Below are 14,969 nucleotides of genomic sequence, written 5' to 3'. Positions count from 1 at the left end.
CTGTGCTACTTAGCTACCACAACTAACTGCGTGGCTAAGCTAGCTCCACACCACTAACTGACCTATCAGGGGCCTTGGCACTAAGGGCCTGTTTCATGGCCGCAGATTAAAACTAAACTCCTAGACTAAAAAACATTTTTCAATGGAGATTCTACGTTGAAAGTGTGATGTCGTCCAGGACTAGGCCTTAAGCCTCGACTGTGAAACCGCCCCTTTAAATGTCAGTGAGACACACAGTGAGTGACACAAACCCATCTCCCATGGCAGGTGAAACCCCTGTCAGCCACCCTTTAACCTTGGCTCCAGCCTCTCTCACACACGCACACACACACACACACACACACACACCCTGCTGACACCCACATGGCCACCACCAGGCTAAGTGTACAGTTACAGTGCTGGATACAGGAGTGTATTTATAACTCTGGGGGTTCCATGTTACTGTCTAACTGTCAGGTGGAAACTACTGTACTCTCTACCACCAGACAGACAGACAGATATAGATAGGTAGATCGATCGATCGATCGATAGATATAGATATAGATATAGATAAATACTTGATTGATCCCCAGGGGGAAATTAAGGAATCTCATACTCATAGTGAGAATAGTTAGAGTGAGTTGGATGAGTGTGAGATGTAAGGCCTCCAAGTCGTGAGACGGCAACAAAATGGCTGCCGCTGCTTTCACCTCCAGGGTTCCACACCAACCGACACGCAACGGAACTCCTCCCTCAAAGGACGGAACGCACGGATGACTGTTTGAACATAACACAAGTCAGTCAGGCTAGCTTTACGTTGCTCTCCTGTGTGTCTGTCATTCTGAGGGAGGGATTGTTGGGGTTAGGGGGAGGGGTTGGGAGGGGGGAGTTGGGGTACACGTGGAGGGAGAGCGGTGGTGTGGTAGTGTAGGTTAAAGGTGGTGGCCTGTCACAGTGGTAGGGTTGATGATGTCTCACGTTTCTGCCGTTGAGGCCTTTGGACAGCTGCTCTGGCCAGTTATGTCTGCCATGCTGCCAGGACTGCAGAAGCTCCCTGGGTGAGGTTACACACAACCCTGCAACACGACCACTCTCTCACGCACTTTCTCTCTCACACACGTGTGTGAGGGGGGGCCCCATGCAACTCTCCTACAGCTTGCATCAGAAAACCACAACACGTAACCCGGTTCCCGGTTCGATTCCGGCCGCGGACATATCCTGCATGTCATCCCTTCTCTCTCTCTCTCTCACCCATCCTTCCTGTCTAATCTCTACTGTCTCTATCACAATAAAAAGGAAGAATGAGTGGGACTGCCCCACTCTGAGAAAAATTACTTAAAAAGAAAAGAAAACATGAAACTCTGCTGAAGCTTGCATCAGAAAAACACAACAACCCAGAGGTGAAGACAAGCTTTTGGGGAGTCCTTTGACGAGTCGAGACGAGACTCTGTGTGTGTGTGTGTGTCTTTACACACCTGAAAGCACAAAGACATAAAGACAGGGCTTCGGGCCAGAACGACCTGCCCTTGCAGCAAGTATAGACAGCTGTGGCTCTACCTGAGGAATGTCATCCAGGGCTCTCAGGAACACCTTCAAACCAACCTGAACCCTGGTCTGAAACACCTTCAAACCAACCTGAACCCTGGTCTGAAACTCCTTCAAACCAACCCTGGTCTGAAACACCTTCAAACCAACCCTGGTCTGAAACAGTCAAACCAACCTGAACTCTGGTCTGAAACTCAATCAAACGCTACACAAGCAAACTCCACAAATAACAACAACACAAAGGTGTCCATTTTGAAAAGGTCTTTATATAGTGTGCAGTGTGTGTGTGTGTGTGTGTGTAGTACACATACATACCTACTGTATATACAGTACATACATTTGTGGTGCATACAATTAAAAGACAGACATTTTAAAATATTAAAATGTACCTTAAAAAAATGAAAACATTTTCGCATTGTTTGGAGATGTGCCATCTGCAGTTGAAGCTATGGACAGGTAACTCATCTCTCAAAAAGATGAATAATGTTCCCGTTGAAATGTCCAGAGATTCATTTATCTCTGGAAATTAATAACCAGCGGTACTAAAATGAGATGTACTGAAAACCTTCAGTTAAACACAGCTTGTATGATGTTAGATGTCATAACCTTCAATTAAACACAGCTTGTACGATGTTAGGTCATAACCTTCAGTTAAGCACAGCTTATACGATGTTAGATGTCATAACTTTCAGTTAAACACAGCTTGTACCATGTTAGATGTCATAACCTTCAGTTAAGCACAGCTTGTACGATGTTAGATGTCATAACCTTCAGTTAAACACATCTTATACGATGTTAGATGTCATAACCTTCAGTTAAACGCATCTTATACAATATCACATCATAGCCCCAGTATCGATTCACAGTAGACTTCCTGTGTTCAACTCCACAGGTTGAAATGGTTCACACAAACAACTTAAAAATGTAATATTTTAAGTACATAGAAAACATATATATATATAGAGAGAGAGATAGTAAAAATGTCAGTCAACATCCATAATCTCATTTTACACAAAACCTGTTTCCCTGGAGATAAGATTCCCCGTTCTGCTGCTAGACAACTCCAGCCCTGTCTGACAAACACAGTAACCTGACTCCTGTGTCTGTCACGGAGCTTCACCTGTGTGAATCTAAATCAGTTGACGTGCCGACCATACGAACATCACATCCTGCAGAGAAGGAGTGACCGAACGCTGTTGATATTATTACTATTAGACTTGGTCCCAACAGCATGTCAAGTCCTCACAACGTAAAACCGAGTTTTACAAAGTCTAACCCTGCGTACCGACTGTTAGAAAGTCTAACCCTGCGTACCGACCGTTAGAAAGTCTAACCCTGCGTACCGACTGTTAGAAAGTCTAACCCTACGTACCGAACGTTAGAAAGTCTAACCCTGCGTACTGACTGTTAGAAAGTCCAACCCTGCGTACCGACTGTTAGAAAGTCTAACCCTACGTACCGAACGTTAGAAAGTCTAACCCTGCGTACTGACTGTTAGAAAGTCCAACCCTGCGTATCGACCGTTAGAAAGTCTAACCCTGCGTACCGACTGTTAGAAAGTCCAACCCTGCGTATCGACCGTTAGAAAGTCTAACCCTGCGTACCGAACGTTATAAAGTCTAACCCTAACAAAAGTCTAAAGTCTAACCCCCCAGATAATGTCTGTGTTGCCCTTGGAGAGACTAAAATATGACCTGCAGGATAGGATGGATGTGTTTTCTGAAGTGTGGTCCCCCTTCTTATCTTTTATGGAAGAGAATCCATGACGTTATTTGAGATCCACTTTTTTTTCCTTTTTTTAATTTAAATTTTTCTCTAGCTTGCATTTATCTTTTAGATATAGGAACTCTTATATCTATGTGGTTGTTGATGGTGGTAATGCCCCCCCCCCCTTCCCTCATTGCACACACATTTTAGTTTTTTGTCTCTGTTGTGGTTTATTGTCTTGTTAGTTTGCTGTTGTGTTTTGTCTTTTAATTACTTTATTTTTCTTACTTTCTATTTGTTTTCCCTTAATGTCTGTCCCTGTTGTGACGTCTAGATGTTTGTTGTTTGATAATTTACCAAAATAAATGTAAAAATAATAATAATAATGCAGTGGACAGCAGCTGTTTCTCCAGCGTTCCTGTCACTTCGGATTTCGGAACGTCATAAAATTAAATATGTAAGTCATGCATTTTTCCATGTTTCCCATTGATGGTATATGACGCCGTTAATTTAACTAAAGTTCAGCCGCGAAGTTGTTGCACTGTTGTCCTAAATCAGTGCAGACTGGCAGGGTAGGAGCACAGGTTTCATACAGGTTAGAGCGCCGTTATTCTGTCATGGTCTGATAATGAAGCATTGTTCTTTTTTATTTTAGGACTTGTTTGATCGATTGATAGCGTAAAAGTGAAGTTGTGAATGAGTCGCGAGCATCAATGCTTTTCTACGATACTCCTGATGACGTATCAGTCTTGAAGGGTTGTCCCTCTTCCATGATTTCTCAGGTGTGTTGATAATAAACGAAAAAAGATGCTTATAGCACACGCAACAGAAATAAACACAGCTGAAGAAGGCATTGCGAGATGTGAGAATTCTCCGGCAACATAACGCGTCACCCGTACCGTGTCTATTTAAACCACTGCTGATGACATATCCGTCGTGAAGGGCTGTCCCATTTCATAGGGGTAGATTTCAAACCCTATGGCTTGTGGCTCTGTTCGAAGGCCTTGGCTTGAAATCGAGTCACACTCGAAAACGAGCCATAGGGGTAGAAAAGGGAATCGGGATTGGGCCTTAACCCTTCTTTTTTTCAACAATATATTTATTGAGTTTTTTGAAAAAGATAAAACAAATCTTGAAATTAAATAATTAGTAATAATTATATATGTATATCTATGTGCTTGTTGATCGGATCAGGGAGAAGGTTGTGTCACAACATGAGCCTTTTCTATATTATTTTCTCTCAATTCCTCCTGTCCTCTCCTCCTACCCTCCCTTCCTCTCCCTCCTTCCTCCCCCCTCCTCTCTTCACTTCCTCTCCTCCCATCCTCTCCTGCCTTCTTCTCTTCACTTCCTCTCATCTCCTCCCTTCCGCTCCTCCCTTCCTCTCCCCCTTCCTCTCCTCCTCTCCCCCCTCCTCTCTTCCCTTCCTCTCCTCCCTTCCTCTCTTCCTCTCCCTCCTTCCTCCCCCCCTCCTCTCTTCCCTTCCTCTCCTCCCATCCTCTCCCCCCTTCCTCTCCTCCCTTCCTCTCATCTCCTCCTCTCTTTACTTCCCTTCCTCCCCTCCTCCTCTCCTCCCATCCTCTCCCTCCTGGAGAGTGAAGGAGGAATCGAGGTTGTAGGAGTTGAGATGTCCTTGTCCCCTCCTGCGTCATGTGGTCACCGCCCCTTCCACCCAGATGTGGCCTTGGTGTTTAGAAGCCGAGTGTGACTGAATACTGGTATGTTGTTATGTTTGCAATAAATCCTCCTAACGTTTCAGCTGGAAGACTGAGATGTTGTACATCATATCATATTAAGATATAGATCCTATCACTTCTCAGTTTTCTATTAGATCAGCTTATTTTCTGGACATACGCCTGGACGTACTCCAACACTGTTCCTCCCCCACATTTGTTAGATTGGCCTCTAGCCTGCGTGTACAGATTGTTTAATGATTTTTTTTTTATGGGATTTTCTTATTTTTGATGTTATGAAACGTTAAAGGTTGAAGAGCCTCAATGTAACAAACAATAGTTTTAACATCACTTACTTATACTCAGTGTTATGTTTGTATTTCTATTCAGTTCAGTTGTGTATGTGTTTTTGTAGTCCACTAAATCTAGGACTACAATTCCCCAGATATCTAGCCATTAGGTGACATATTTGACACGTGTGTTGTGTGCTAATAAAGTGATGTTGTTTGAACCTTTTATATAAATAAAAATAAAATAAAAGTCTAACCCTGCGTACCGACCGTTAGAAAGTCTAACCCTGCGTACCGACCGTTAGAAAGTCTAACCCTGTGTAGCGACTGTTAGAAAGTCCAACCCTGTGTAGCGACCGTTAGAAAGTCCAACCCTGCGTACCAACTGTTAGAAAGTCCAACCCTGTGTAGCGACCGTTAGAAAGTCTAACCCTACGTACCGAACGTTAGAAAGTCTAACCCTGCGTACCGACTGTTAGAAAGTCTAACCCTGCGTACCGACTGTTAGAAAGTCTAACCCTGCGTACCGACCGTTAGAAAGTCTAACCCTGCGTACAGACTGTTAGAAAGTCTAACCCTGCGTACCGACCGTTAGAAAGTCTAACCCTGTGTACCGACTGTTAGAAAGTCTAACCCTACGTACCGAACGTTAGAAAGTCTAACCCTGTGTAGCGACTGTTAGAAAGTCTAACCCTGTGTACTGACTGTCAGAAAGTCTAACCCTGCGTACCGACTGTTAGAAAGTCCAACCCTGCGTACCGACCTCCTCTCTCTCCAACTTGGTTTCTCACAGATCCACACATGGTGGACCTCTATGGTGGCCACAGAGCACTTTTCACAGGCCTTGTTCTCAAACCTAAGGCAGATCTCAGCAGTCTAAATCAGTGTCCTCACCCCTCCTCCCTTCCTTCATCTGTTGTAACCTTCTGAGATCCCTGGAATGATGTCCCGTGGGGTAGGGGTAGGGTTAGCCCGTGGGTTAGGGTAGCATCCCTGACCGCTGGTATTGAAGCTCCACATTTGGCAGCCATTTTGTTTTTCCTACATTAGGAAGACTACAAAATGGTGCCTTACAACAAATTGGTGCCTTACTTGCAAACAGGGACTCTCTTGGCCAGATCAACGTTATATTGTATACGTACAAAAGGTATATCAATGTCCAGAAAGTGCCAGATAATCACATCACCCTTTAAAACAGGATCTATAACGATGCTCAAGTATTTGTTGACAGGTAGAGTTACAGACGAGAGCTAGGGGTAAGGGATATGGGATACGCCTAGAGAGGAGGATAGCCCTAAGGATATGGATGAGGGAAGGGCTAGGGAACAGGATAGGGTCAGGGCTATGGGAAAGGGATAGGGTGGGACTATGGGGTAGAGGATTAAAGGGATGGGGTAGGGGTTTAAAGGGATGGGTTTGGACTGTGGGGTAGGGAATTAAAGGGATAGGGTGGGACTGTGGGGTTGGGGTTTAAAGGGGTTGGAAGGGGGTTAGGGGTTTAAAGGGGTAGGAAGGGGGTTAGGGGTTTAAAGGGGTAGGAAGGGGGTTAGGGGTTTAAAAGGGTAGGAAGGGGGTTGGGGTTAGGGGGGAGGGCACGGCGGATCAGTTGAGTCCCTCATTGAGGGAAATCCCCTCTGGGAGCTCAGAGAAGAACGGACATAAACATTGGCCCCACTTCCTCTCCCCAACGCTCCCAGACAACCACACAGCGGAGTGCAGAACCGCACAGCGGAGTGCAGTTTCACTCACAGCCTATCAAATAAGCCCAGCAAAACATGACACAGCCTCACCGGGGGCTATTTTGGCTCGTCTTGGACATCCTATCCACACAGCTGAGAGACAGAGAGAATCAGATGAAAAACAACAAAATGGCTTCCCCTGGTCTTCCAAGTCCTTCGCCTCAGCATTTCTTCACTCTACACCCCCCACCCCCGCCCCCCCCTCACCAATCTGTCATGATGGTCAGTAAAGAGGACAGTCAGTGTGAGTCGTTTGAGGTCCTCAGCCCCTTCTCTGGCATCGCTGCCTTCGGCGGCCTGCTGTTTTAATGCTGTGGTGGCAGTGATGATGATGATGATGGTGGCGGTGGCATCATGTTTAGACGGAGCAGATGTCGGAGGGGGTGTAGCCCAGGATGAACTCTCCCACGCCGGCGAAGTACATGACCTGGGCGATGCCGAAGAGCGGAGCGATGACCAGCGCCCGGCACCCCGCCCCCTTCAGGAACGCCCCCGGCCCCTCCTTCCTCCAGATCTTACTGTCGGAAACGCAGCGGGAGGGAAGACACGTCAGGAAGACCAAATGAACCAAACAAACCATAATTCATCTGTCAATCAATCAATCAAACAATCACTGTTTTGGAATGTGGTATTTCTGGGGTTCACAGGGTCGATCAGTCAGTCAAGCCAGACATTTTTGGCGCCTCTGGAGACAGTTAGGGGTTAGTTAAGTGCCTTGCTCAAGGGCATAACGGCTGATTGCTGGCCCGGCCTCTCTAACCTCGAAGCTTCCTGACCCCCGACCCCCCGATTATGGTAGAGTTCAGCCCAGTCAGGGTAGAGTTCTTGACCCAGTCAGAGTAGAGTTCTTGACCCAGTCAGAGTTCAGCCCAGTCAGGGTAGAGTTCTAGACCCAGTCAGGGTAGAGTTCTAGACCCAGTCAGGGTAGAGTTCTAGACCCAGTCAGGGTAGAGTTCTAGACCCAGTCAGGGTCAAGATCGGCCCAGTTCAACCAGACTTCCTGGGGAGGTGTGTTACGTACCTGATGCAGTCCACCACTCCGTTGTAGGCCTCCTCGTTGGCTCCCTTGCTGAGGGACTGCAGCCTGGTCTTCACCACTGGGGGAGGCAGAGAGCAGAGCGGACGTTAGCGAACACACAACACAGACAAACAACAATGTATAGCATGTTATTCTGAACTATGGTCTGAGCATATCCGCACCACACTTCAAGGTGTTACCTATCAAATGGCATCCTGTTTTTGTATGTCATTGTTATTTCTTATGTTACAGTATATATCATAATTATTTCTAATGTTATAAGCCATTTAGTTTGGGTCTGGTTTTTAGCCGGATATTAGTCAAATAGGACATTTGTTTAAAGTTTAAAGAGGTTAAATGATTAACCAACAGTGTTCAGATGGAAAAATTAACCAAATCTCTCCAAAATGGCGGGCAGCGCGTCAGCGCAGGTTGACCCACTCACCGTCGCAGGGGTTGACCACCACGGCGGCGGCGGACCCGGCCAGGCAGCCGGACAGGAAGGACCAATAGAAGGGCGCCGTGGTATCCCCCGACGACCGCTCGCCCAGCTGGTGCAGATGAGCGAAGAGCGGGAAGTAAACCACGGAGAACGGGATGTCCCTGAGGAGAGATGGGGGAGGGGTGTTAACTAACTAACCAACTAACCAACTAACTAACTAACCAACCAACTAACCAGGAATGTCCCTGAGGACAGATGGAGGAGGGGTGTTAACCAACCAACCAACTAACTAACTAACCAGGAATGTCCCTGAGGAGAGACAGGGGAGGGGTGTTAACCAACTGACTCACCAACTAACTAACCAACCAACCAACTAACTAACCAACTAACCTAGCAACCAACCAACTAACTAACCAACTAACCAAGCAACCAACTAACTAACCAACCAACCAACTAACTAACCAACTAACCAAGCAACCAACCAACTAACTAACTAACCAACTAACCAGGAATGTCCCTGAGGAGAGACGGGGGAGGGGTGCTAACCAACTGACTCACCAACTAACCAACCAACCAACCAACTAACTAACCAACTAACCTAGCACCCAACCAACTAACTAACTAACTAACCAAGCAACCAACCAACTAACTAACCAACCAACCAACTAACTAACCAACTAACTAACCAAGCAACCAACCAACTAACTAACCAACCAACTAACCAGGAATGTCCCTGAGGAGAGCCGGGGGAGGGGTGTTAACCAACCAACTAACTAACCAACTAACCAACTAACCAGGAATGTCCCTGAGGAGAGACGGGGGAGGGGTGTTAACCAACCAACTAACTCACCAACTAACCAACTAACCAACCAACCAACTAACCAACCAATTAACCAGGAATGTCCCTGAGGAGAGACAGGGGAGGGGTTAACTAACTAACTAACCAACTAACTAACCAACTAACTAACCAACTAACCAACTAACCAGGAATGTCCCTGAGGAGAGACGGGGGAGGGGTGTTAACCAACCAACGAACTCACCAACTAACTAACCAACTAACTAACCAACCAACCAACCAACTAACTCACCAACAGAATGTCCCTGAGGAGAGACGAGGGGACGTCAATCAACAAACCAACTAACCAACCAACCAACTACCTAATCATCCAACCAGTCAACAAACCAACAATCAACCAACCAACAATCAACCAATGAACTAACCAACCAGCCAACTAACCAATAAATCAATAAACCAACCATCCAACCATCAACCAACTAACCAATCAACCAACCAACCAATAAGGTGGCGCCCTCCCTCCCCCTAACCCATCCCCTCCCCCTCACCTCATCAGCGTGGCCCCCAGGCCCCTGTACAGGCCCGTGACGCCCCTGGTCCTCAGCAGCTCCCTTGTGATCTGGGTGGCGGAGGCGCGGAGCTGGGGGGCGGGGCTAGTGTTGTAGGAGCGGCTCAGGACAGCGCTGGCTCCGCCCAGCTTCAGGGCGGGCGCCATGACGGGCATCACCCTCTGCTGCGCCACTACAGGGGGGAGGGAGGGGGAGGGGGAGAGAGAGAGAGATTATGAGTACAATGAAAGACATCTAGGCGAATGAGAGAGAGGGGGGGAGAGGGAGAGAGAGAGAGAGAGAGAAATAAGGGCTGCGTTCGTAAATTCGCTCTGAGAGCGCCGGAGCGCACACACTGGGTTCAACGTCATAAAGGGTTTTCAGAGCAAATTCCCGAACGCAGCCTATGAGTACAATGCAACGCCATTCTGGGTTGGGGAGCCAAAATGGCGGCCAGTTGCCTCACCCAGCCTGCCTGCGTCCTGCAGCTGGATCTTCAGCATCTCCATGGGCGTGGTGATGACCACCTGACACATCCCCGCCCCGCACCCCGCCAGCATCTCCTTACCCACCGTGAGCCTGCCCCTACACACACACAGCAGGGTGTTACACACAGCTACCACACACACACACACACACACACACAGCTACCGCGCACACACACACACACAGCTAAAATGTGACAGCAGCTGGTGAAAGCAGTTACAAGTCAGCAACCAATCAGAATGTTCTGACAAATGTAAATACATTGAAAATCAACGACACACTCGCTAGTCGAGCCAAAACACTGCAATGCAATGCGATTGGTTCAGTAACCCCCTCTACACTACAACTAACTAAAAACCCATCTAATATTGCTGATTATATAATGATTGGAGCACTTTGAGCTGCAACGTTTGCAGGAAAAGCGTTATACAAATAAAGGTTATTATTATTATTATTAGGTCGGTTACCGACTTGTTCCAGCTTTCACCAGCTGCGGTCACAAATACACACACACACACACACACACACACACACACACACACACTTCATTAAACTCTTTAGGCTCCCTACATTTAACAACAGGCTATCAGAGCCAATCAACAGCATTGTTGTTGTTGTCGTCATGGTGACGGCCTGCTCACCCGTCTCTGCTCAGCTGGTGGCGGAAGAAGTCGTTGGCGGCCAGCTTGATGGCCTTCTCTGGGGTCACCAGGGTCAGGTTCACCGCCGCACCTGCACACGCACACAGGGATGAGAGGATATATATACACACACACACACACACACACTCTGGACTCCTTTAGAGCAAAGTTAAAAACCCACCTCTTCGTCAATGATGTTCCCTAAGTCTACTCCCTATTTGTTGTAAATTGTATCCCTTGAGATGTTCGTTTAAGTAGTCTGTGTCTGTTTGCTTTCTGTGTTCCTTGTCCTTGTCCTTGTCTTTATCTGTTCCTTTACCCGGGCTGCGCCCCGGGCCGATGTAAAAGTTGGATGGGGGGCGCATTATAAATAAAATTAACATTAACATTAACATTAACACACACACACACACACACACACACACCCATCAGCCCCGGGCAGAGACACACACACACACACACACGGTCAACACACACACGCACGAGAACAGCCCTGGGCTAAGAGAATGCTCTGTGAGAAGCCCTGGAGAGTGACATCACTGTTCTACCCAGACCCAGATGCTGACTCAACACACACACAGGACAGGGTAGAACGTGTGTGTGTGTGTGTGTGTGTGTGTGTGTGTGTGTGTGTGTGTGTGTGTGTGTCTCACCTCTGTACATTCCGAAGTAGCCTTCAGTTCTCACGGTCTTAATGAGGCAGTCCATCCTGAGGAACACACACACACACACACACACACACAGGGATGAGGATATATATATATATATATATATATATATATATATATATATATATATTACACACACACACACACACACACACACACACAGGGATGAGAGGATATACACACACACACCACATTGACTACCATCACTTTATTACTTTTGTATTACTTAGTCTACTCTTTGTGATTGTGTATCTTGCTGCAATGTCAATGTTGAAGAACCCAAACCAAACCTTACTCTTGTACAGGTACGTGTGTACTTGTACCCTGATGTGATAAAGAATGTTCCTCTTGTGTACCTGTACCCTGGAGGTAATAAACTCAACTCTGATTCTCTCTGACACACTTCGTCTTAGGAAACCAGTCTGACTGGAAACCTCCGGGACACTCCCATTACACCCTCCTGCTGTCAACATGAGCCCTGTGTTGCCGTGGGATACGGCAGGTGACTGGGTTGCCCTGGGCTACGGCAGGTGACTGGGTTGATACGGCCTCCAGGGTAGTCTAAACTAGCCTCCTTCTCTCACTGGTTTGGTGTTATTAGGATCCATTAGCGTAGCATTATCGTTATGTTATCAGGGATCCATTAGCTTAGCATCATCGTTATGTTATCAGGGATCCATTAGCTTAGCATCACCGTTATGTTATCAGAATCCATTAGCTTACCATCATCGTTATGTTATCAGAATCCATTAGCTTAGCATCCTCGTTATGTTATCAGAATCCATTAGCTTAGCATCATCGTTATGTAATCAGAATCCATTAGCTTAGCATCAGCTGCTCTTCCACTGACAGCTGCTGGCCACTGATCTCAGATCTGAGTCTGTCAACGCTACTGAAGGACCACAGACATGTTAAGATGTATGCGTGTGCGTGTGTGTGTATATGTGTGTGTGTGTGTGTGTGTGTGTGTGTGTGTGTGTGTGTGTGTGAGGTCGGTGTCTCACATGTTCTTGTAGATCTGCTGGCCGCTGCGTTGGTTCTGGAGGCGTGTCTTGGCCAGGTCGATGGGGAACACGCAGGTGACCCCGACTATGCCCGCGATGCCCCCGTTAATCAGCTTGGCTGGGAGGCTGCACACACACACACACACACACACACACAGACACACGTCATTCCAGAGGGTACTGGCACAGACAGATATCAACATGTCATGCACATCTCATCCAGCCTCATTTACATAGTGGAATGCTTTGGGATCTTCACTCCTCGATCAGCAATAACAACAACAACAACCACTGAGTCGACACTAAGGTAACACACAGCACACACAGTAACACACACCTTCAAATCCTGCCTGAAAACCCACCTTTTTAAACTGCCGTATTTTTAACTGATGGTTGTTTTTAAGTATTTTGTTTTTGTCTTGTTTTGTTTGTTTGAATCACTGTTTGAATCTGTTTGAATCTGTTGCTTGTTTTTAAATTATGCTCTGTAAGGTGTCCTTGAGTGCTCTGAAAGGCGCACAAATAAAATGCATTATTATTATTATTATTATTATTATTATTATTATTATTACAGTACACACAGTACACAAGTATCTGAACTCTTCTGCGATGAGGCACATTTGAACAGGCGCTGTAGTGAACTAAATAAAACAATAAACAGCATCCTGTCTGTTTAAAGGACTTCTCCGGGGAGAGAGATCTGACAGTCAGGGGAAGTAGAGTAGGTATGAAACATCTCTCAGTGAGCCTCCACCCGAGACCTTCGAGGGGACACAGCTTTGATTTGGGGAGGGATAGATAGGCTGTATCACCATTACCAAACAGCCTGGCCCAACCTAAACTTCTCTCATTCAGGAACACCACCACAAGACACAAGCAGCCTGGATGAAGGACAAATGCGTGCCAATCTTGAAGAACCTAAGCCAAAGAATAGTTTTCTTGTGTGCTTCTACATGAGGATGTAATACGAAGAAGAAGAAGAAGAAGAAGAAGAAGAAGAAGAAGAAGAAGAATAAGAAGAAGAATAAGAAGAAGAATAAGAATAAGAATAAGAATAAGAATAAGAATAAGAATAAGAATAAGAATAAGAATAAGAATAAGAATAAGAATAAGAATAAGAATAAGAATAAGAATAAGAATAAGAATTCTGGTGTGGGTGCAGACCTTTAGTCCTTGAGGCTGTGCTCCCTTTAACCCTGGAGACACTGCTCCCTACCGTCCAAAAATAACTAGGAGTAGCTTCCAGTAAATCACAACACACACACACACACACACACACACGCACACACACACGCGCGCACACACACACGCTACCCAACTCCTACGCAACATTCTTCTGAATGTATATTTTGTGTGTATAATTTTTCTTACCTTAAATGCACATAATTCGATAATTGTTTTCCTTGCCTCATATGTTGTTATTATATTCTATATGTTTGCCCCCCCCCCCCCCCCACGCCCCAGCAGAAGTATCTCACGCGATTGTACGTATATAACCAGAGTGACAAACAAACATATTGTATCTTGAGGTGTCATTTCTCATAACAGACACATCAGAACAGACACATCACAACAGACACACACACACATACCCCAGCTGCGTGGCAGGGCAGTGGTGGTGGGTGACAGAGGAGAGGAGAGGAGAGGGGAGGAGAGGGGAGGGGAGGAGAGGAGAGAAGAGAAGTGGGGAGGAGAGGAGAGGAGAGGAGAGGAGAGGAGAGGAGAGGAGAGGAGAGGAGAGGAGAGGAGAGGAGAGGAGAGGAGAGGAGAGGAGAGGAGAGGAGAGGAGAGGAGAGGAGAGGAGAGGAGAGGAGAGGAGAGGAGAGAAGAGAAGAGAAGAGAAGAGAAGAGAAGAGAAGAGAAGAGAAGAGAAGAGAAGAGAAGAGAAGAGAGGAGAGTAGTGGGTGAGGAGAGTAGTGGGTGAGGAGAGGAGTGGGGAGGAGTGGAGAGGAGAGGAGAGGAGAGGAGAGGAGAGGAGAGGAGAGGAGGTCCGTACCTGATGTGTTGTTGCGGGGCCATGGTGCTGTGTTGGCTGGTCTGGTGTACAGGAGGGCAGGTGGAGAGGTAGAGTCCCTGGAGGTGCTAGAGAGCAAGGCAGGATAGAGGCTGACACTGAGGTATATATATAGGCTTGCACAGCCCCGCCCACACACACAGCACACACACATACTCCTCACTCCACACCCACTGGCACAGCGGGAGAGAGTTGGGGGGTGGGAGGTATATATTTACACGCACACACAAACACACACATAAAAACAGACATTAATATCCCATGATTTCCCTATCAAAGGTGCGGTGGCATTCCCTGGCAGACAGCTGAAGGCTGAAGGCTTGCACCTGCCTGTCACCTTGGCTCAGTCATTTCCCTTTCAGCAACAGTTGGGAAACTTCCAGAACATTCCTGCCTCCACAGAGCTCATAAAAGTGTCG

At 46.7% G+C, this 14,969-nt stretch overlaps 1 protein-coding gene across 1 annotated transcript; it reads right to left on the bottom strand.

Moving 5' to 3' along the window:
• Positions 1 to 7,291: 7,291 nt before the first annotated feature.
• On the bottom strand, positions 7,292 to 14,555 carry LOC308154329 (mitochondrial glutamate carrier 1-like; the record flags this gene model as incomplete). The annotated part of the gene is made up of 9 exons (XM_080527492.1): positions 7,292 to 7,451; positions 7,955 to 8,030; positions 8,397 to 8,554; positions 9,738 to 9,930; positions 10,204 to 10,322; positions 10,865 to 10,955; positions 11,518 to 11,573; positions 12,537 to 12,662; positions 14,533 to 14,555. The coding sequence occupies 9 exons, from the start codon at positions 14,553 to 14,555 to the stop codon at positions 7,292 to 7,294; spliced, it is 1,002 nt and encodes a 333-aa protein (XP_080383618.1).
• Positions 14,556 to 14,969: the final 414 nt, after the last annotated feature.

The sequence above is a fragment of the Nansenia antarctica genome (assembly GCF_963989245.1).
Source record: "Nansenia antarctica genome assembly, chromosome: 3".
NCBI classification, from domain to species: Eukaryota; Metazoa; Chordata; class Actinopteri; order Argentiniformes; family Microstomatidae; genus Nansenia; species Nansenia antarctica.
The sequence above is the reverse complement of the archived record's forward strand: the minus strand, read 5'-3'. Positions and strand labels throughout refer to the sequence as shown.